We start from the raw sequence: 19,694 nt of genomic DNA, 5'->3' as shown, positions 1-19,694 counted from the left end.
GTGACACAGAAATAGGAGTCGGGGGGTGAGTGTGATAATAATTACACCCCCCCCCAGGATCCTGAGGAGTTCATGGGGAGGGCTCTTGCCTCCCCCTCCCCAACCTGTCCTCACCAGGGGTGTCAACAAGGGAAAACTGCATCCTGTAAGGCCCTGGTCTTCCCGTCCTTGGAGGGGTCAGCTGTGCTTAAAGGGGCTGTTTCAGCTCTGCCCTGGTGCTGCTCCCCCAGTCCCTGCTGTCAACCCACACCCCCACACAATCCTTCTGTCCCTGTCCCTACCCCTCATCCACACTCTGCACCCCCCAACCACACCCCCACCCCCCACCCCCCTGCCTCCTGCCCGCTGCCTGTGCATGGACCTGCCAGGATTCCCGGCCACAAGCCGGATGTGTCTCCTTGAAGGATGGGGAAACCTCTCTCTGTCTCTGGGGAGAACTGGTCCTAGGCCCGGCTTTGCCTCCAGCCGCTATGTGACCCAAGACGACCATTTCTCTCTCCCTAACCTCAATTATCTCATCCTTGAGCAGGTTGGACTGAACAGGCAGTGCTCAGATAATTATTTGTTATAGATGTGGAATTATTTTGTTATACAAACTCTATATGCGACCCTAGTGTACAAACTAGATTTAAAGGGAGTCCCTCTGGTTGAAGAGGGGTGCTGAGGAACTCAGAACAGGAACTCGTTCGAATACATATGTTTTTATGTTGATGGAGGAAAAATAAAACTCACCTACTGAACGGCGATTTCATAGATATGCCATTCATATAAAGTTTGCTTTAGAAACACATTTTAGGTGAAAAAGGGTTGATTAAAAAATAATAGCAACCCAAGTGGGACACAGATAAGTCCGCAAGTCATGAAGGTGGTATGTGACCGACTTGGGGAAATGTCCTAATTCTGTTCAAATACCCTCCCCCCTCCCACCTTCAGGATGTTCCAAGAGGCAGCCACCCAGAGAAGCAGAAATGTCAACTCCCTTTCCCCCCAGGCTGCCCATGATATTGATCTCCATCTTCTGTCCCTCCACGTCCGTTCTCAGGCCCTGGCTGACTTCCCAGCCTGGGGTGGCCCAAGTGATGGGTAGGACCCTCCCTTCCCCTCGTGGGGCTCTCCGCAAGCTGGAGCTCATTCCTCTTGCCCCTTGTTTTCTCTCCTACCCGTGGATTTTTACTCCTTGTACTTCCCCCACACCCAGCTGACGTGAAGACGCAAACCCCAGAAGAAAGAGCATCTTAGAAAAGATGATCACAACTGCGGCAGCCTGTGTCTCTCCCCAAGTTCTTGGACAGGTATTCCTAGGTTGGGGTATGCAAAGAATGGGAATGGGGCCCACCTGTCCCAGACTGCCCCACTTCCCAACTGGTGTCACAGCCCTCGAGAGGGAGTTAGGTTAGACGAGGGACGATCAGGACGCTGGCCACAGTCAATGAGTCGCAGAGCTGTGGCACCACCCCCCACTGCGGAGCCAGCAGGGGAAGTAAGGGTGTTGGGCAGCCTCTTCTGAATAGATACCGATTTCCTCCGGATAAATGAGGACTTTCTATAGTGCCATACCTTCTCTTAGCATGTTTTATTATAATGATGCTTAGCCTGTGAGTTCCTTGGGGGTAAGGGCTACCCTTTTCTTGGCATGTCTAATATCTAGCATTCATACCAAGGAGGTGTTCAATAAATGCTTGTGGAAGGGAGGAACAATCAACGCACCACACAAGTAGGCTCCGGGGTTCCGGGGTGCGGGTTCGGTGTGTGATCGCGGCACCCATGTGGAGGCTGTGGCCACCTGGTCTGTAGGATTCCATCAGAGTCCGTGAAAGCCCAGCTCTGCGTCAGAGCTCCCCGCTCTAGAAGAGTGGGACTCGAGAGAGAAACTCGGTGGGAAAAGCTGGGCCTAGGGACGGCCCCAGGGCCGCCCAGCAGGGGGCAGTCACCACCAGCTGAGTCCTGCTCAGGGTTCAGGAACCATCCTTCCCGACTCCCACCCCGGCCCATCTGCCGCCACCGTGCACCCCAGAGGGGCGACCTGAGCTTTGAGTTCAGGAGCCTGTATCTAGTATGACAACAATGATGACCCCAGGCACCAACACGCATCCCCTCCCCAGCAGCCGGGCGGTGGGCTCAGCCTGCCGCCTCAGTCTCCCCGCCGCCGGCCCCTTCCCCCTCCTCTTCGTGCTCGCCGTTCTGGAGCCTGCGCACGATGCGGGTGAGGTCCAGGCTCCGTGTCAGCGTGTCCAGGAGCATCTGGTCCTTCTGGACGCCCTCGATGAACTCCTCCAGGGAGAGTTCCCCTGGGGCAGAGAGAAAGGGAGTCACGGGGAGGAGGTGCTCACGTCTCCCTGGCAGCGTTGTACCGGGGCCCAGAGCTGGAGTCTTGCAAGGGGGACAGAGCCAAATGCTAGGGGAAGTGGCTGCGAGGGGAGCAGGCAAAGCAGCCAGAGACCACAGTCCGGTCCAGGGGGCCCTAAAAGCCAACCCTTGTGGCTGGGGCAGGGGCGGCTGGAGGATGTGGCCTCCCTCTGCCCTCCCGCCCCTCTGCCCTGGCCGCCCCCGTCCGGGCCTCCTCACCATCCCCATTGACATCAATCTTGGAGAACACTGTATTGGTGAACTCTTCTGCACTCATGGTCGTGTCGCTGCAGGGGTTAATGGCTCGGATGGCCTGGGGAGAAAAAGAAGTGAGGGGGCCCGTCCTAGTTCTGTCTCCGCGGTACCCGAGCAGCAGAGTGGGCACTAGAGGCAACGAGGGGATTTAGGAGTTTGCCTCTTGGTACAGATGGAGGAAACAGAGGCCCAGAGAGTGGATGGCACGTGCCCCGGGTCAGGCAGCTGGTCAGGGCCACAGCTGCTCCCCACCCCCACCCCCCGACCCTCAGTCCCAAGCCTGTCCCGTTGTGAGATTGCGGTTCCGCCTGCTGAAGTCCCAACTCGCCGTCCCTCGGGCTGTCAGCTCCGGGGGCGGGCCGCCCAGGGCGCGGCCCCGCCCTCGCCCCCGCCCCCGCCCCGGGCCCGGCCCTCTGCACCTGGAGTTACCCGGATGATGGTGAGCAGCTCGTCCCTGTCGATGCATCCGTTGCCATCGACGTCGTAGAGCTTGAAGTACCAGCGCAGCTTCTGTTCCACCTTCCCCTTGAGGACCAGGCTGAGCGCCGCCACGTACTCCATGAAGTCGATGTAGCCGTCCTGGGCGAGAGGGGCGGCCGCCTTGAGCCCGCTCCCCGGAGGCCCGAGGAGAGGCCGAGCCGCCCGCGCCCCGCGCCCTTCCTGCCGGGGCCCGCCCCGTCTGTCCCCGACCCCTGCGCAGCCCTCCCCGCCTGCCCCAGAGGCTGCCCCGCCAGCTCCCGTAAACCAGCCCCCAGGGGGTGTCCACGGTGCTGCCGCCTCTTCACTGGCATTTCGGTGCCGGCGGTCACTGGCTGCTCCCATGTGATTCTCAAGCCTGAGCCCCTTCCAGCAGCAGGAAGGTGTGTGTAGGCGGGGGAAGAGAAAGCGAACCCCCAGGGAAAGGGGGCATGGTTCGGCTGAGTTTTTCAGAGCTGGGGAGAGGGCAGGAGGTAGATGCGGAGGCAAGGAGCACGGTTCTCAGTCTTCCCTTCATTCTTTGAACTTTACTGAGCACCTACTACGCGCTGTGATAGAGGCTTCAGAACCCAGTAAGACATGAACCGGCTCCCGATGGGAGCGCAGTGTTGGGGGCTCCGGTTTGAATCCTGGCTTCACCCATCTCAAAGCTGTGGAATCTGGGACCGAGGACCCGCTGTCTCTGTAAGTTCCTCATCTGTAATATTATAATAGTACCTGCCTCTGTGGGACCGTGGAGGGATGAAACGAGTTTATGTAACTAAAGCAGGCAACACTGCCTGGCATATAGTAAGCGCTCGGTAAATGTTTGCTATTCCTGTCACTACCCTTACTGTGGTTCTTTTTACAAAGAGGTCACGATGCCATCACGATGTAATGGCAACACATCTGGACAGGACATTATGGAACAAGAACACACAACTCTGCTTGGGCAAGGACCAGAGGAGAGGCTCGGGAGGCTTGCCTGGGAAAGGTGATGTCCTCTTGAGTGTCAGAGGGGTTGACCGTGGGAGAGGGGAGCACAAGACATGCCTGCAGGCTATTTCTCCAGGGTCCCCCCGGATTTCACAGGCCGCACCAGTGGGGTCAGGGAAGCATAGAACATAGGCCTGCCTCTGCCCATCTCACCGGCAAGCCCAGTGAGGCTGGGAGAGGGAAGCCTGTGTTTTGCAGAAAGGCTGAGCATAGGACTCGGAGTGTGTGAACTTGGAATCCAGCCTCTGTTCCTCCATTTATTCACAGCCCTGACTCTGGAACCAGGAAGTTACCCAGAGGCACATTTGGGGTCAGCGGGAAGAACTCTAACAGGCAGATTTGCCCATGGTGGACAGGGCCAGCCTCGTGCGGTAATGAGCTCCCTGTCACTGAAAGCGAGCAAGTAGAGGCTGGAGCGCTGTTATTAAAGATGTGGCAGAGGCTGGGCAGGACGGCCTCTGAGATCTCCTGGCCCAGTGTCAGGCCTGGGCCTCAGGTGAGGCCTTGATGAGCCGGAGCTCACTGTGGAGCCCCACGGTGGGTGTCGTGATCACCGTGAACATTTGCCTGGTGCTTCTCTGGGTTGCTAGGCTTTCACATACGCCTTGGCTCATCCCATTTTTGCCCACCCCACCCCCCCAGGGGTGTCCTCAGAACAGAGCAAGCAACCCCCCCCATGCCATAATGCTCAGAGAAGCAAGCAAACAGCCAAGGAGGTTTCCCCTGGGCAAGAGGACACGGGGTGAGGATACTTCCGCTTTTCATTTTTTGTCTCTCTGGATTGTGGGAAATGCTCACAATGAGCTGTACAAAATTACTTCCACAATTTTTTTGAATGGCTAAAAATAGGCAATGGAAAAGGATGGGAAAACAGTATGGAGGTTCCTCAAAAAGTTAAAAATAGAACTACCCTACAACCCAGCAATTGCACCTCTAGGTATTTACCCAAGGGATATGGGGGTGCTGATTTGAAGGGGCACATGCACCCCGATGTTTATAGCAGCGCTATCAGTAATAGCCAAGGTATGGAAAGAGCCCAAGTGTCCATCGACAGATGAACAGATAAAGAAGATGTGGTATATATATACAATGGAATATTACTCGGCAATCAAAAAGAATGAAATCTTGCCATTTACAACTATGTGGATGGACCTGAAGGGTATGACGCTAAGCGAAATTAGAGAAAGATAAATATCATATGACTTCACTCATATGTGGAATTTAAGAGACAAAACAGATGAACATTAGGGAAGGGAAACAAAAAGAATATAAAAACAGGGAGGGAGATAAAACAGAAGAGACTCTTAAATACAGAGGACAAACAGGGGTGCTGGAGGGGTTGTGGGTGGGGGGATAGGCTACATGGGTAAAGCGCATTAAGGAACACACTTGTGGGGTGTTATACGCAGGGGATGAATCACTGGAACCTACTGTTGAAATCATTATTGCGCTATATGCTAACTAACTTGGATGTAAATTAAAAAAATAAATTAATCGATTAATTGATTAATTAAATTTAAAAAATAAAATAAACATTGGGAAAGAGAAAGAAAAGTAGGGGCTCTTGTGCCAGAAAGATAATGGACATCTTAGGAGAGGTGTGGCCTTGAACAAGCACAGGTCCTCTCTGAGTCTCGGTTCCTCCCCCCGAAGCTGAATACACACTTTTCAAGACTGTGTTTGGGGTGAGATTCAGTAATGATACTACAGTCATACTAACTTCTTTCTAGTGCCTTTCGTGCTGAGTATTTTCATTTGCTTTACTCATTTAATCTCACCACCATCCCGAGAGGTGGGATTTTTGTCCCCGTCTCCAGACGAAAGCTAAAGTTGAGAGGAGGGGTTAGACCAACAACCGAGGAATGGCCAGACTTTGCCTAGAAACCGGGCCTCCTAAATCCTACCCGGCGCTCAGACGCAGGAGTGAAGATTTACATCAATTTGTGTGCACCTGCCTGAGTGCCAGGAGCGGCCAAGCCCAGGCAAAACTTTGAAGTAAGCCAAGTACCTGTTTATCCCCAGGATCACACTCCCCACTCACACTGCTGCACCCCCCAGCCTCCCCCCCGCCCCGGAGCAGAACGCTGGGCCATAACTGCCGTCTACTCAGGGGCTGGCAAACTTTTTCTATAAAGGACCAGATAGCAAATAGTTCAGCTTGGGCAGTATGTAAATAAGTGGGTGTGGTGCGTTCTAATAAAACCTCACCTATAAAAATAGGACCACAGGCCATCGTTTGCACACCCCTGTTTAACTTAGCGCACACTCTGGTGTCCCATCTCGTAGCCAGTCTGCTCTGTGCTCATGACAATGGGTAGGAGGCGGTATTGCCCAAAGTGTGGTTTACACCGTGGGTGTGTGCAAAGCCCTTTAGATGTTACAGAGATACTCTTCATTTTAATAATTATGTATTTAAATGAATGTGTATTGTAAAATACGTAATTAGCCCATAGAACTCATGATTGCTCATCGATCCATTCACTCGTATAACAAATATTTGTTCAGCCCCTACAATGGTCCAGGCACTGCTCTAGATGCTGGAGATACGGAAATGAGTCAGCCAGACAAAAATCCCCGCCCTCATGGAGCTCACACTCCAGGAGGGGAGACACAACAAACATAGTGGCCACGTGTTGTTCAGTATCAGTTGTCAAAAGATGAGGTACGCTCTGGGGGGCGGGGGAGGGAAGGTGGGACAGGAAATGCAGGGGTAGGGGCTAGTCCCGGTGAAATAGGGTTTCAATCAGGAAATCAGGGCAAGCGTCAGTGGCAAGGAGACATGTGAGCAGAGACTTGTAGCAGGGAAAGGTGTGAGCCAAGCAGAATTCTGGAGGACAAGGGTCCTGGGCATCACAAAGGCCCCGAGGCGAAGGTGTGCCCGGTGCAATCAAGGAAGTCAGGTTGGGGACAGTGGAGGTGGTGCTTGCAAAATCCAAGGTTGATGGGTTGTCCCTCCCTGGTGTCATATATGTGATTTTCGGGCGTCCCTTTGGAGATGTGTCTTGACCCAAAGGGTTTCCTTACAGGTGAGAAGCTGAGATACCTCGGTGTGTTTAGGTGTCAGGTGTTGAGGCTCAACTACTGACCCTTCTCCCTCCTGTTCAGGAATTATTCCTTCTCCTGGAGCATTTGGGGTGGGGGGGGGGGGGTCCAGCATGCTGATGCCATCCCTTCTGGTCTCCATGCCACAAGCTCCAGTGCTCCGCTCCCCCGCGCCCCCTTCAGGAAAGCCAGTGGGCACCTTGAGGTTGGGACTCAGAGCCCATAATCTGCTTTGTCCCCTTAACCCTAAATATTAGTGAGTTTTAAATAGCCTCTGAGCCCCAGCTGTCCTTAGAAGCCCCGTCCGCAGTGATGTTTGGACCCTCCGGGCAGCAAGGGGGGCCGGGAAAGCTCTGGGCAGCCTCCCCCGGCTTGCAGTGGGCACATGGCAGAGTGACATCACCTCCTCATGCTTCCAGGTGAGCGCCGGGGGGGTGGGGCCCAGCCAGGGTGGGGAGATGGGTTTGTAGACTTGGGTTCCCCTCCCGCTGCATCTTGACTCAGTTGCTCCAAACAAACGGAGGATTTGCTCTTGGCACCAACAACTACCTTAACCCATGCTCTCAACCTCCGTGGCAAATGCAGGGCAAGGAGCAGAGCGTGGGGGGTAGATCTTGGGCACGAGGCCACCCAGCTGATGAGAGCTAAGGGCCCTAACTCACTGTACCCAGCACCCCCCGTCTAGCTGATCAGGAGTCCCGGTGATTCCTCGGGGAGATGACAGTTCGACCACCGTGCAGACCTTCGGACCGACTTGAGAGAAGGTGAGCTGAGGTCATTGGGCATTTTGGAGTTGGGAGCAGTCTGGACGTCCCAGCTACCAGGCAGCCTTGTCTGTCCCCAGAGCACCGGGAGTGACCCATGTAACACGGGCCTGCCTGTGCCAGGCTGGCCAGGGCTACAGACTTATCACCCTGCTCTCTCCTCTCCCCTCCTCCTCCTCCTGCACCCCGCGAGCATCCAAGGGCCTGGGCAAAAGCGCCGGGTATAGCACCCAGCACTCAGTAAGTGCCCAACAGCTGTCTTGTAAGTGTTTCCACTCGGTTTGGAGTAAACCGAGAGGAAGCCATTAGACTGGGCCTCTGGGTACACTAATCCGTGGACCCCTCTGTCTTCCCCTGGAAAAGTGAGGGCACGGACAGGCTCTGGTTCGTTTCTGAACCCCCAGTGCCTGATCACAGTAGGTGCTCAGTGAACATTAGATCCACGGACTCCCCAACACAGCCCCAGATACACAGAGAAGCGCGCCCCCTCCTCCGGGAGACGCCACTGTTCTGGCACCTGCCCCTCGCAGCCCCGCACTGGCCAGGCCTCCCGGGGCGGCCCTCCAGCGCCCGCCCACCCCACCCCAGGCCTCCCTGCTCACTTTGTTGAAGTCAAAGGTCTCAAACATCTGCTCCACATACTGGCTGGTGGACGGGCTCAGGTTCTTGAGGCCGAAGAACTGGCGGAACTCGTAGAGGGTGAGCTGGCCGGAGGGGCACTCGGTCATGAACTTCTTGTACCACTGGTGGCACTCGGTGCTGCTCAGCTCCTCCACCGACTTACCATCCATCACGTTGCCCATCTCCCAGGCCCCACCTGTGGCCGGCGCCCAAGGTGGATGGATCCTGCTCCCCGCTGCCCCTGCACAAGGGAGGCTCGGCTTTCTAACAGCGGGCCCTCCTTGCTCACAGCCCGGAGTGGTCCAGAGCTGAGCAAAGAAGATCTGACGAATCAGACAGCACAGGAGGAGGTGAGCAGAGAGACAAAGGTAATGGGGGGCTGTGCAACCCCACGGCCAAGTGCAGGAGGAGCCAGAGAAGTGGTGTTAAGTCCCCACTAAACCCTTGCGGCCAATGGGGACTGCTCCTAGGAAAGAAGAGTGAAAATAGAACAAAGCTTAGGGAAGCAGAGGCCCAGGATTACAGCCTTGAGCTGATAGGTGAGAGGATTTTCTTACCCGTTTTGTAATCTCGTTATCCCTTCTTACCAGGGCCGAATAGGTGGCTGTTCTGATCCTGTGACCTCCATTCCCTTCTTCTCCTGTTTTCAGTGGGCTCTCAATGTTTTTGGTTCCTGCCCTCCGACATGGAATTGAGGTACGTCTGAGATAGAGCTGGTGCCTCTTCCAGAGCTGGACCAACTGTGGGCTTTTGACAGGACTGCTGTGTACGGTTATACATACTGTGCACTGCACTTGACCATCACAACTGAGGGCTTCCAGTCACACCGTGGGTAGTTAATGTATAAGCATGCCTGAATCATGCAGAGTTTGTGGGCTTCCAAGACGAGTCCTGAGTAGCTAGAGGGAACCCCCTTCTCCATTAAAGTGTACAAGTTCATGTAGCCATGCATACACACACACTCACTGGTCCTCTTCTGACCACATTCTTACATTCCCAGAGACTGTATCTCTCTCATCCCAGGAGGCTTGAATTCAACCTTCCATCTGACTCCACACCTGACACCATCAGCTCCCACGGGCATGGGGATAGGGGACATTGAGCGTGTGCCTTATGGCCTGGTGTGTGTGTGTGTGTGTGTGTGTGTGTGTGTGTGAGGGCACCACCACACAGGTGCATGGTGAACTGCTACAGCTTATCCTGGAAAGTTCCTAGACCAAGCCTAGGGGCCTGTCTGTGACAAAGGTTGTCCCTGTCACACGACACTGCTGTGTACATGATACGTGTAACTAAAAGGAAACAACCAAAATGTGAACAGGGCTCTTTCTGGGTCATGACATCACCAGCGATAGTATAATCTTTGCTTTTTTTTAATGTTTATTTATTTTTGAGAGAGAGGAAGACAGCATGAGCATGGGAGGAGCAGAGAGAGGAGGAGACACAGAATCCGAAGCAGGCTCCGAGCTGTCAGCATAGAGCCCGAGGCGGGGCTCGAACTCACGAACCGTGAGATCATGACCCGAGCCAAAGTCTGATGCTTAACTGACTGGGCCACCCAGGCGCCCCTAATCTTTGCTTTTTAAAACTTATCTGTATTTTTTAAATGATTCACAATGAACACATACTGCTCACAAAAAACAGAGGTCAGCTGTTTTTGAACAAGAAACCAAACAAGACTGCTTTGCTTGTCCTCTACCTAAAGAGGTGAATGCAGGGCGCACTGGGCAAGTGGCCGCTGGGGGCCGCCCGGCACATGGCTTGGATACGGGGCCAGAGAAGCTCCTCCGGTGAACTTGGGGCCCAGGCTCAAGTCCTTGTCTTTGGAGTCCTCTCGGCTTTGGGGTTTGGACTGAAGGAGTCGAGGGTGAGGTGGCAGCTTATCTTTCCAACGCTCCCGGTTTATATCCTCCCCACTCTTCCCACAGACACACCCTCCTCCGAGAACCTTTCCGAATCTCAGCAGAATTCATTTTTCTTGCCTCGGCGCACCGATGGTTTGCTGATGTGTTATAATAGCTTTCTAGGCTGCTTAAACACTACCACAGAGGCCGTAGCTTCAAACTCTACACGTTTAGGGGTGCCTGGGGGGCTCAGTCGTTAAGCGTCTGACTTCGGCTCGGGTCGTGATCTCACGGTTCGTGGGTTCAAGCCCCACATCAGGCTCTGTGCTGACAGCTCAGAACCCGGAGCCTGCTTCGGATTCTGTGTCTCCCTCTCTTTCTGCCCCTCCCCAACTTGTGCGCTCTCTCGCTCTCTCTCAAAAATAAAAACATTCAAAAAATTAAAAAATAAAATAAAACACTGAGTGAGTGAATGCGTGCATGCATGACCGAAGGAAGAATTCAGTAAGGCTAGAGTAGGGTGGAGCTGTCATCCAATGTCTACTGTGTTCAAGGCAGCACGCTAAGCTTGTGGAATCGGCTTACAATAGCCCTGTGGGGTGGTATTATTTCCACGTGACACGAGAGGAAGTGGGGACAGAAAAGTCATTGTGAGGTCCACAGAAATTCAAAGTGGTGGTACCAGAGTTTTCTACCTCATCACCAGGCTTTTGGCTTAAGTCTTTAAATCTCGAGGGTCCAGCTGGAGGGCCCCTCGAGCCCCTACTCCAGTATCTTCCCTGTGGCCCTTCTGCCTGGAAAATTCCAGCGACGGTGAGCTCAATCCCTTTGGAGGTGGCCCAGACCCAGGATGGGAATGGAACCCCCCAGCCTCCCAATCCCAGAGCCCAGCTTCTCCCTCTTCCATGGCCTCTCTCAGTCCTGCTCTCCATTCTTCTCCCAGACATGGATGGCCAAGTCAGAGAGGGTTGGGATCCACACCAAGAAAGGTATGGAGGAAGTGGGTGGACAGCTCGTGTGGTGGGACACGTCAGAGAGAGGCCGTGTGGCTTCCCCAGGCTGCTCTGTCTGTAGGAATCCCTCCTGGGATAGATCGCCGTATACCAGCGTGAGAGGATCTACCTGGCTGAACGGTACCGAGGAGAGGGAGCGTGTGGGGCAGGTGTGCAGAGGTGGAAGCTAGGCTGGGAAGAGATGCGAGGGGCAGCAATCCCAGGCCCGACTGGTTCCCCTCCAGAGCTGCCCGACCCCCACTCTCCACCTCCGCAGAAACAGAACGGAGCTCTGAGTGCCAGGTCTTTGCCTCCTGGGACTATCCCACCCACACCGATGCGGGACTTGGGCCAGCTTCTTTAAAGGTTCCTGGAAGCTTCCATCAAGACTGCTCTACCAAGGTGAACCTCAAGGGGGAGACCATTCTCCAAGGGAGAGGAGAAGGTGTCAGTTGGGGGAGTGAAAATGCCGGGCCCCCACCCCCACCTCCATCCCTCCCCGCAAGGTTCTCAGGTCTGGGAGGGCAGAGATGGTTGCAGCCTAAGGACCCAGTCTTCAGATGTTCAGCAAGGGTCTGTTGGATGATTGACTGGACATGGAACTTTTAGTTACACATACACTGAAAAATTTATCTCTGCTTTTCAAAATCCAGCTAAAATGGCAATAACATTTTTTATTTTTATTTTTATTTTTTAGTGTTTATTTATTTTTGAGAGTGAAAAACAGAGTGTGAGTAGGGGAGGGGCAGAGAGAGAGGGAGACACAGAATCCGAAGCAGCCTCCGGGCTCTGAGCCATCAGCACAGAGCCTGCCGCGGGGCTCGAACTCACAAACCGTGAGATCATGACCTGAGCCGAAGTCAAGACACTTAACCAACTGAGCTACCCAGGCGCCCCACAATAACATTTTTTAAGCCCACCAGTCCACAGAGACAAAGAGAAAGAAGGAAATAGGTGAGAGGTTCTAATAAAATTTTGGACAACAGAGGGCAGATGGACGACTGTAACTGTCTCAGCGCAGGAAGTGGAAACCCAAACACTCTGAAAGAGGAGGGTGTGGAGGATGGTACAGACGTGATGCCTATGCCTGCCACAGAACTGTGGAGGCTCAGACATGGGGCAGAAGGTGCCCTACAGAGTGGGGTGCAGGACAGGGGGCAGAAATAGGACGGGTGGAAAGCCTGTGTAAGGAGCCACGCACTCCCCAGATGCCCTACCACACCTATCTCCTGCCCCTGGCTGGAGGTTATTCTGGACATTTGGACTGGAGGGCCCCGAGGAGAGAGAAGGGTCATTCTAGAAGCCGGGAGTGAAGGGAAAGTCTGCAAAGGAAGAGACCCCCCCCAGCTCTTTCCCATGCTGGCTCCTCAAACACTGACAATCAGGTACAGATGCCAAATGGCCGACCTCCAGCCCAGGATCGCCAGGCAATTGAGGAAAGCCTCTGACTTTATTTTATTTTTTAAAGTTTATTTAGGTGCACCTGGGTGACTCCGTCAGTTAAGCGTCTGACTCTTCATTTCAGCTCAGGTCATGATCGCATGTGTTCATGAGTTTGAGCCCCGCGTGGGGCTCTGCGCTGACAGCATGGACCCTTCTTGGAATTCCTCTCTCTCTCTCTCTCTCTGCCCCTCCCCTGCTCTCTCTCTCAAAGTAAATAAATAAAATTTTTTATTAATAAAAAAATTTAAAAAATAATATATTTTGACTATATATAATATAAATTATATATTTTGATATTTTTAATTAATTTTTTATTAATAAAAAAATTTATTTATTTATTTTGAGAGAGAGCAGGGGAGGGGCAGAGAGAGAGAGAGAGAGAGAGAGAAAATTCCAATCAGGGTCCATGCTGTCAGCGCAGAGCCCCACGCGGGGCTCAAACTCATGAACACGTGAGATCATGACCTGAGCCGAAGTCAAGAATCAGATGCTCGACCGACTGAGCCACCCAGGTGCCCCCAAAACCTCTGGCTTTTGGCTTTTTTTTTTAATTTTTTTTTTTTTACATTTATTTATTTTTGAGAGACAGAGAGAGACAGTGTGAACAGGGAAGGGGCAGAGAGAGAGGGAGACACAGAATCCGAAGCAGCCTCCAGGCTCTGAGCTGTCAGCACAGAGCCCAATGCGGGGCACGAACCCAGGAGCCCTGAGATCATGACCTGAACTGAAGTCGGATGCTTAATCAGGTGAGCCACCCAGGCGCCCCGCCTCTGGCTTTTGAAGGAGAGCCTCCAACAACAACAACAACAAACAGAAAAACCTAGACTCTATCTTGTGACACAACCTTTAGGAGGGCTCATGTCCCTCCTCCCTACTCACCATCTTCTTTTCAGAGAAAGGCGTCCGAGGAAGCCTGGCCAGTGCACTGGCTGCTTGTCTGGGTCTCCAGACATCCTGTCCCTCCATCCCAAGCCAACCCCAGACTCTTAGGCTCCAAAAGTATGCTCCACTGAATACCCCACCCCAGCTAGAATGAGCTGTGAGTCCTAGAAATGGAACCAGCTGGATCCAGCTAGTGGTGTGATGGCAGATATTTAACAACGAGCTCTCTGGAAAGAAGAAACCCCAGATGATGGGCATTTGCTGGTTTCAGTGGTTGCCAACACGAAGTCACTGGCTGTGGCGTTGGGAGGAGATGCCCACAGTCGGATCCCTCAGGACCGTCTGAGCTGGCCCCAGCATAGCGCCGGATCTGCCCCTAGGTGGCGGCGACCGGGGACTCAGGCCAGTGCTTTGGGTCAAGTGCCCTCTGCCTTCATCACCCGTCTTCATGAAACACGGCCCGTGAGCCTGACTAACCCGAGTCAGCTCTTCTGGACCAGAGGAGAGACGAGATGGGAAATCCGTCCCGCCACCAACAAACGACAAGTCAGAAGAGACAGGTGGATGTGAAACTAGGGCTGGAGAGGAGGCCCCCCAGAGACTCCGTTGGCCCCTGTGCTGCTTCCCATTTTCCAGGGGTTGCTCCAACCCAGGCCACCGCCAGCTGACTTCTCTCTTTCTTGACTTTGGCGGGCTTGCCAAGCTTGGCCTATGGGGACGGTGTGACCAGCATGGGCTTTGCTTGGGACTGAGGCCCTAGAGGGGGCTTGAGGTCACTCCTGGAGGTGGGGGTGGGGGAGGGGGAGGGGACTGAGAATCAAGTGCTTCTAAGTCTTTGGGCATCTCTGGACGTGACCTGCCGTACGACACCCCTGTGGCCTCAGTTTACCCACCCACAGCCACCCATTCAGATGGCAAGGAAAGGAAGGACAAACTTTAATTGCTGCCGAGAACAGAGACCTCCCTTTGCCACCGGCTGCAGCACAGCTGTCTCAGGCCGGGCATGGTCTGCTCCTCCTGGAGCAAGTGCCCCTCCCCTCCTGGACCCAGGATTGTGGCGGGGGAGGGTGCAGGTGGCGTCTCCCGACTGGGAGGGGCCTAGGAGCGCCACAAGACCAGGTTGGCAGGAGGCACGTCAAAGCGTTTGCGGGTGTGGTCCATGTCCCTCTGATACAGGTAGCCACAGGTAGGCTTCTGCCGGGTGTAGAAGGGGTTCAGGGAGTTGGAGTACTGGGAGGTGTAGAACTTGAACCTAAGCTTGTCCAGGCTCTGCCCCTTCGGGTCTACCACCACCGGCACGTAGGCCGCCACCAGGGTCTGCTCGCGGTCCCGCTTCCACGACTGGGACAGGGGAGGGCGTGGAAACTTCAGCTTTTTGCCCGACAGTGTCTTCGGCTCCTTGCTGGGTGCTGAGGGTTTCTTCGAGTCCTGTGGGGATGGAAAGCAGGCCAGCGCTGAGGCATCAGACACCGGGGCTTCCACGGCTAAGCCCGAGGGTGGGAGCGGGGAAGGGGCCAGCAGCCGTCAGAAGCTTCCGGAGCCACCCCCAAGACAGCTCTGCTGGCCGTGGAGACAGACACCTCTAGGTAGGGGGCGGCCTTCGGGGCCCCTGACCTGACTCGTGCTGATGCAGACCTCAGCCTGCTTCCCAGAGGCCTCTGCCAGCTCAGAGGCTAAGAGCCGGGCTCATCTTCAACCCGCCCCCCCCCCCCATCTCCCCCACGTCCAGCTGTCTGTCTGTTCCTGTCCTCCAAGTCACTCCCATCTGGCCCTCCTCTGCCGCTGTCCCGCCAGGCCTCCCTCCTCTCTCCTGAAGGGTTACTCAGCTTTCCACCAAGCCTTCCTGTCCTCCTGCCTCCCAGCCTGTGCTCTGTTGCTCTCTACTGCCTAGACAAGACATCTCAAGGCCCCTAGCCTGGAAAGCAAGAACTCTGAGGACGGGGCTCCCCTCGCCCTGTGCTCTAGCCAGACCTTCCGCCCATCACCCCTGCTGGCAACGTGTCCTTCCAGGCCTCCTTGCCTTTGTTTGGGGCCGATCCCCCAGCCCGGCATGCCCTCCCTCCCTCCCTCCCTCCCATCCATCAGGGAGATTCTCTTTCCCTTTTGGTCCCGAGCACCTTCAGGGCGGTGCTCTCTCAACCTTACCCTTGACATAATGGCCTCCAAAATCCTATTCCTTGTTTTCCTCCAGACCAAGGCATTTAGTGCGCGCTCAATAAAGGCTGGTTCAATTGAACTGGGTTCTAGTAAGGGGTGTTCTCCTTCCAACCAGCTGGCCCATTCTATTTTAGAACACCTCTCATTGTTACAAAGTGACAATGCCAGCTGTTCATAATCGCCATTCTTGGCTGACTGGGCATGGAGGTCTACCCCTCGAGGAGGCCCCCAGTGCCACAAGGATCCCACTGTAGGGACATTTGTTTACCCCCTGGATTGAATTATTTTGTTCACCTTTGACCCCCACACCGTCTCCCAGGTACCAGATGTTCATTTTACTAGGGGCCTTCACAGTCACAACAGCACAGCGCAAAGGACCGATGCCGCGGTGCCAGGCTGGCTCTGTCCCACTCCTCCAGGCGACAGCTGGGAGGGGAACCCACTTTGGCTCGGCCCAGCCTCGCAGTCCTCCCGGCCTTCCCGGGGAACCGGAACCGGGAAGGAGCCCTCGCTACAGAGCTCCTGGAAGTTGAACCCCTGCCATCTTACAGAAGAAATCCCTGGTACCCAAGAGAGAATGTACGTTCTTTCCTTCTGCATGTAATTTACAAACGCCTTGCCCAACTCAAACCTGCCCAGGGCTTTCTTCCCAAGCTGGCTTTGCTGCGGTAGGTTCCTACCCAGAAATGTGTGTGCCCTCAGCTGTGCGTTTCAAAATTCTTCCTCTCCTTCCAAGCCAGCAGCCCTCTTGACACCTCTTCCAGGAAGCCTCTGGTGCTGCAGCCCCCACCCCTGTTTCACCCTCCTCTGGGCCTTCAGGCATTCCTCTTGGGATGTGGTCCTTTGCGAGGCTGGGACTGGGGGGAGGCAAGTGCACATTTTAAGGAGGTGCGCCGAACCCCTTTTTACATCTTGCTGCCCTGGGTGCTGTGCTCACCTCATGCCAACCCCAAATCCTGGTCCTTCCGGGCTCCTGCTAATGGTTCAACAGCCTGTAAAACGCTCCCAGTGTTCAGGACCACATCCTAGTCCCCTTTGTGCCCCTGGGGCTTCACCCAGTGCTGGCACACAACCAAGCTGGAGAACAGTGTGGAACGGCCTTCCCAGAGCCCTTGAGGCCTGGCCGTGGGGTTAGGAGCGGGGGGACCACACAAGAAATGAGCTATGATGGCGGTAATCAGCAATCGTTCTTCACCATGGGCTCCAAGTACAGCACCAAACTCTTTACATGGGTTATCTCTTTCTAATCCTCGCATTACCCTTTAAGGAAGGTATCGTCATGCGTCCTATTAATAGTTGAGAAGGCTGTAGTAAGGATGTCTGTCACAAGTTTAGGGTCAGGTGGCTGGTGAGGAGCCAGGCTGGGACTGAACTCAGGCCTGGCTGACCCCAGGGTCCACACCCTATACTCCATGACTCCATCCTGTGTCCACCGCCCTGGGAGGACAGGAGCTGCCAATCTACTTTTGCCCTCATGCGGTCAGCTTGCTGAGCTCCTGATGGGGGTTCTGGGCAGCAGGAGAGCAGCCGAAGAGAGGGGCAGCCGGATCTCCCAGTTTGGTGGGAACGCTGCGGGGCCTCGAACGCTGGAGTCTGAAGTTACCATCTCCTAGCACAGCTGAGGATATGACATTATTTGCTTCACTGGCTCACTCGTTCATTCAAAATGATTCCTCTTATACGCCAGGCTCTGAGTGTGCAGGTAACAGACACCACAACGTAAACTTGTACAAATCGGAGCTTCCTGCCCTCAGCGCCACGGACACTGTGGGCTGATAATTCTTTCGTTTTATTAAAAATGTTTAATGTTTATTTGTGAGAGAGGGAGACCCAGCACCCAAAACAGGCTGCAGGCTGCGAGCTGTCAGCACAGAGCCGGACGCGGGGCTCGAACTCACGAACCGTGAGCTCATGACCTGAGCCGGGGTCAGCCACTTAACTGACTGAGCCACCTGGCGCCCCCGATGATTCTTTGTTGTGGGGCAGTCCTGGACATTGCAGGATGTTTAGCATATTAAGTATGATTCTGAGGATGTGGGGTTCCGGTCCTCTCGACACTGCAGAAGGGCTCAGCCCGTGGCCACGGATCTGGAGATGAGGGAATCATAGCACATCCCCCCACCCCACACCCCACCTCAGTCTCGGCCATCCGGATCCCACACCTCAGGCTTGCGAGGCTGGTGTCAAGAGTGACAGAGGCACGTGCTTTCAGAATGGCTGGGGGGTTTGACCAGAGACCCACAGAGGGAAGGGCGATAATGTTGCTCATGGGACCAAGAATCTAGGCACTAGCCGCTCAGCTCTGCAAAAGCTCCTAAGAGCCATTTGAGGTGTTACTCCCATGTCTCAAATGTGGAAGATAAGGCCTGGAGGCATCGAAGCACGTTTAAGTTCACATCGAAGCACGAAGACCCCCCCCCCCAGAATTCCCGCAGCTCCAGACTAGTTAGTGGGGGAACCAGGATTTGAACACTCCCCTCTCTCTCTGCCCCAGCCCAGGCCCTGACTTGGGCCCTCCTGGGTCTACCTCCCAGCTATGCCCCAGTGGCTGCTACGGCAACACTTGGGGCCTTGGGGTGAGGGGGACCCAGGCCTTGAGCACATCTAGGGATGAGGCCCTCACAGAAACTAGGGCAGAGGGACCGTCCCCGGGGAGGAGGAAGAAGGGGAAAGGGAGGAGGAAGAGAAGATTCAGAGCAAGGAGGAGGAAGAGGGGGAGGAGGAGGAAGCCCAGGCAGCACAGTTTTGCCCTGCCCCTTCCAAAGGCCCAGCCAGGCTCCAGGTGACTAACCCCAGAGGGCTGAGAACACCCCATCGCCTGCCCAGGGCCCAGCACAGCCAGCTCTGGGGGGGGAGGGTGGGGCCCGAATGCATACTTTCCAGGTTAACGTCTGGTTTCATTTAACCGGCTCCTCCTCCCAGTCCTCCTATCAAGTGCAGGGGGTTGGGGGGCCGTGAACATTTGGCGATGCCTGAGGCATTTTTGGCTGTGGCAATGGGGATGCTACTGGCCTCCAGCGGGGAGTAGCATCCCCATTGTCACAGCCAAAAGTGGGTAGAGGCCAGGGATGCTGCTGACCATCCTACAGAGCCAGGACCGCCCCGCAATAGAGAATTAGCAGCACACGAGTCAAGTGTCAAGGCGGAGATGCCTGCTTTAGAGCTTTGGGGAAGACCCCTAACTCCTTCCCTGCTTCCTCCAGCCTTCAGGCCGGAGGCTTAAGGCCTCCGGGTCCACGGGAGCAAAGAAGCCTAGAGGGCAAGTAGAGGGTCTCCCCAGCCCCTTCCCTCCCTTCCGAATCCCACTACCCTATTTCTCCTTGGGGTTCCAGCTGGAGCCAAAAGAAGGATCCCGAATAGACCTCTCCCTCTATGACCCCTCCACCCGCACCCCACAGGCATAGTGTCTGTCCTTGCTGCCAGGGCCTGGAAAGGGGATGGGGGTGACTCGAGAGCGGGGCTTTCCGAGGAGGGCAAGAATATCTCATATGTGGTAGTGCTGCGGGTCTGGGAAGACACTGTCGCCTGGAACACTTCAGGCCCAGCGCCCGCCATCCGGGCCTCACTCTCTGGCGGGGAGGCCTCGGGCCCTGTTGAAATGCAAACAGCATCGGGTGAGGCCCTTAAGCCTCCCAGGGCACCCGGTAGCAGGGAATGTGCCCGGGCTTTGGAGTGTGAAGGCCTGAGCTCAGGGCCTCACTCTGCCCTACAGGTCAGGCAACCTTGGGCAAGTCTCGGAACCTCTTTGAGCTTTGGTGGCCTCGCCTGCAAAATGAGGATAATAAGGCCATCTGCTTCACCAGCGTGTCATGGGGGTGCGATGAGTGTGGGAACTTTCAGGGCACAATACAAATAGTAATTATTATCAGCCTCATCCGGCAGTTCCCTGCAGGTTTCGA

At 55.0% G+C, this 19,694-nt stretch overlaps 2 protein-coding genes across 2 annotated transcripts; both read right to left on the bottom strand.

Moving 5' to 3' along the window:
• Positions 1–2,118: 2,118 nt before the first annotated feature.
• GUCA1A (guanylate cyclase activator 1A) lies at positions 2,119–8,662 on the bottom strand. The gene is made up of 4 exons (XM_030314557.1): positions 8,462–8,662; positions 3,031–3,180; positions 2,566–2,659; positions 2,119–2,288 (listed from the first exon to the last, which is right to left on the bottom strand). Exons 1-4 carry the CDS (start codon positions 8,660–8,662, stop codon positions 2,119–2,121), a joined length of 615 nt encoding a protein of 204 aa, XP_030170417.1.
• A 5,929-nt stretch (positions 8,663–14,591) lies between these two features.
• GUCA1ANB (GUCA1A neighbor) lies at positions 14,592–15,792 on the bottom strand. Its single transcript, XM_032593341.1, has 2 exons — positions 15,784–15,792; positions 14,592–15,066 (listed from the first exon to the last, which is right to left on the bottom strand). The coding sequence occupies exons 1-2, from the start codon at positions 15,790–15,792 to the stop codon at positions 14,737–14,739; spliced, it is 339 nt and encodes a 112-aa protein (XP_032449232.1). The 3' UTR covers positions 14,592–14,736.
• Positions 15,793–19,694: the final 3,902 nt, after the last annotated feature.

The sequence above is a fragment of the Lynx canadensis genome, chromosome B2 (assembly GCF_007474595.2).
Source record: "Lynx canadensis isolate LIC74 chromosome B2, mLynCan4.pri.v2, whole genome shotgun sequence".
NCBI classification, from domain to species: domain Eukaryota; kingdom Metazoa; phylum Chordata; class Mammalia; order Carnivora; family Felidae; genus Lynx; species Lynx canadensis.
Note: the sequence above shows the minus strand (reverse complement) of the source record. Positions and strands in the feature narration are given on the sequence as shown.

What these genes read in the sequence shown, in the direction of transcription:
- GUCA1A (XM_030314557.1), bottom strand. Translation starts at nt 8,662, where the DNA reads ATGGGCAACGTGATGGATGGTAAGTCGGTGGAGGAGCTGAGCAGCACC. An exon ending in AGCTGCTCACCATCATCCGG is followed by an intron (nt 2,660 to 3,030) that starts GTAACTCCAGGT and finishes TTTTCTCCCCAG; the next exon opens with GCCATCCGAGCCATTAACCC. An exon ending in GATTGATGTCAATGGGGATG is followed by an intron (nt 2,289 to 2,565) that starts GTGAGGAGGCCC and finishes TCTCTGCCCCAG; the next exon opens with GGGAACTCTCCCTGGAGGAG.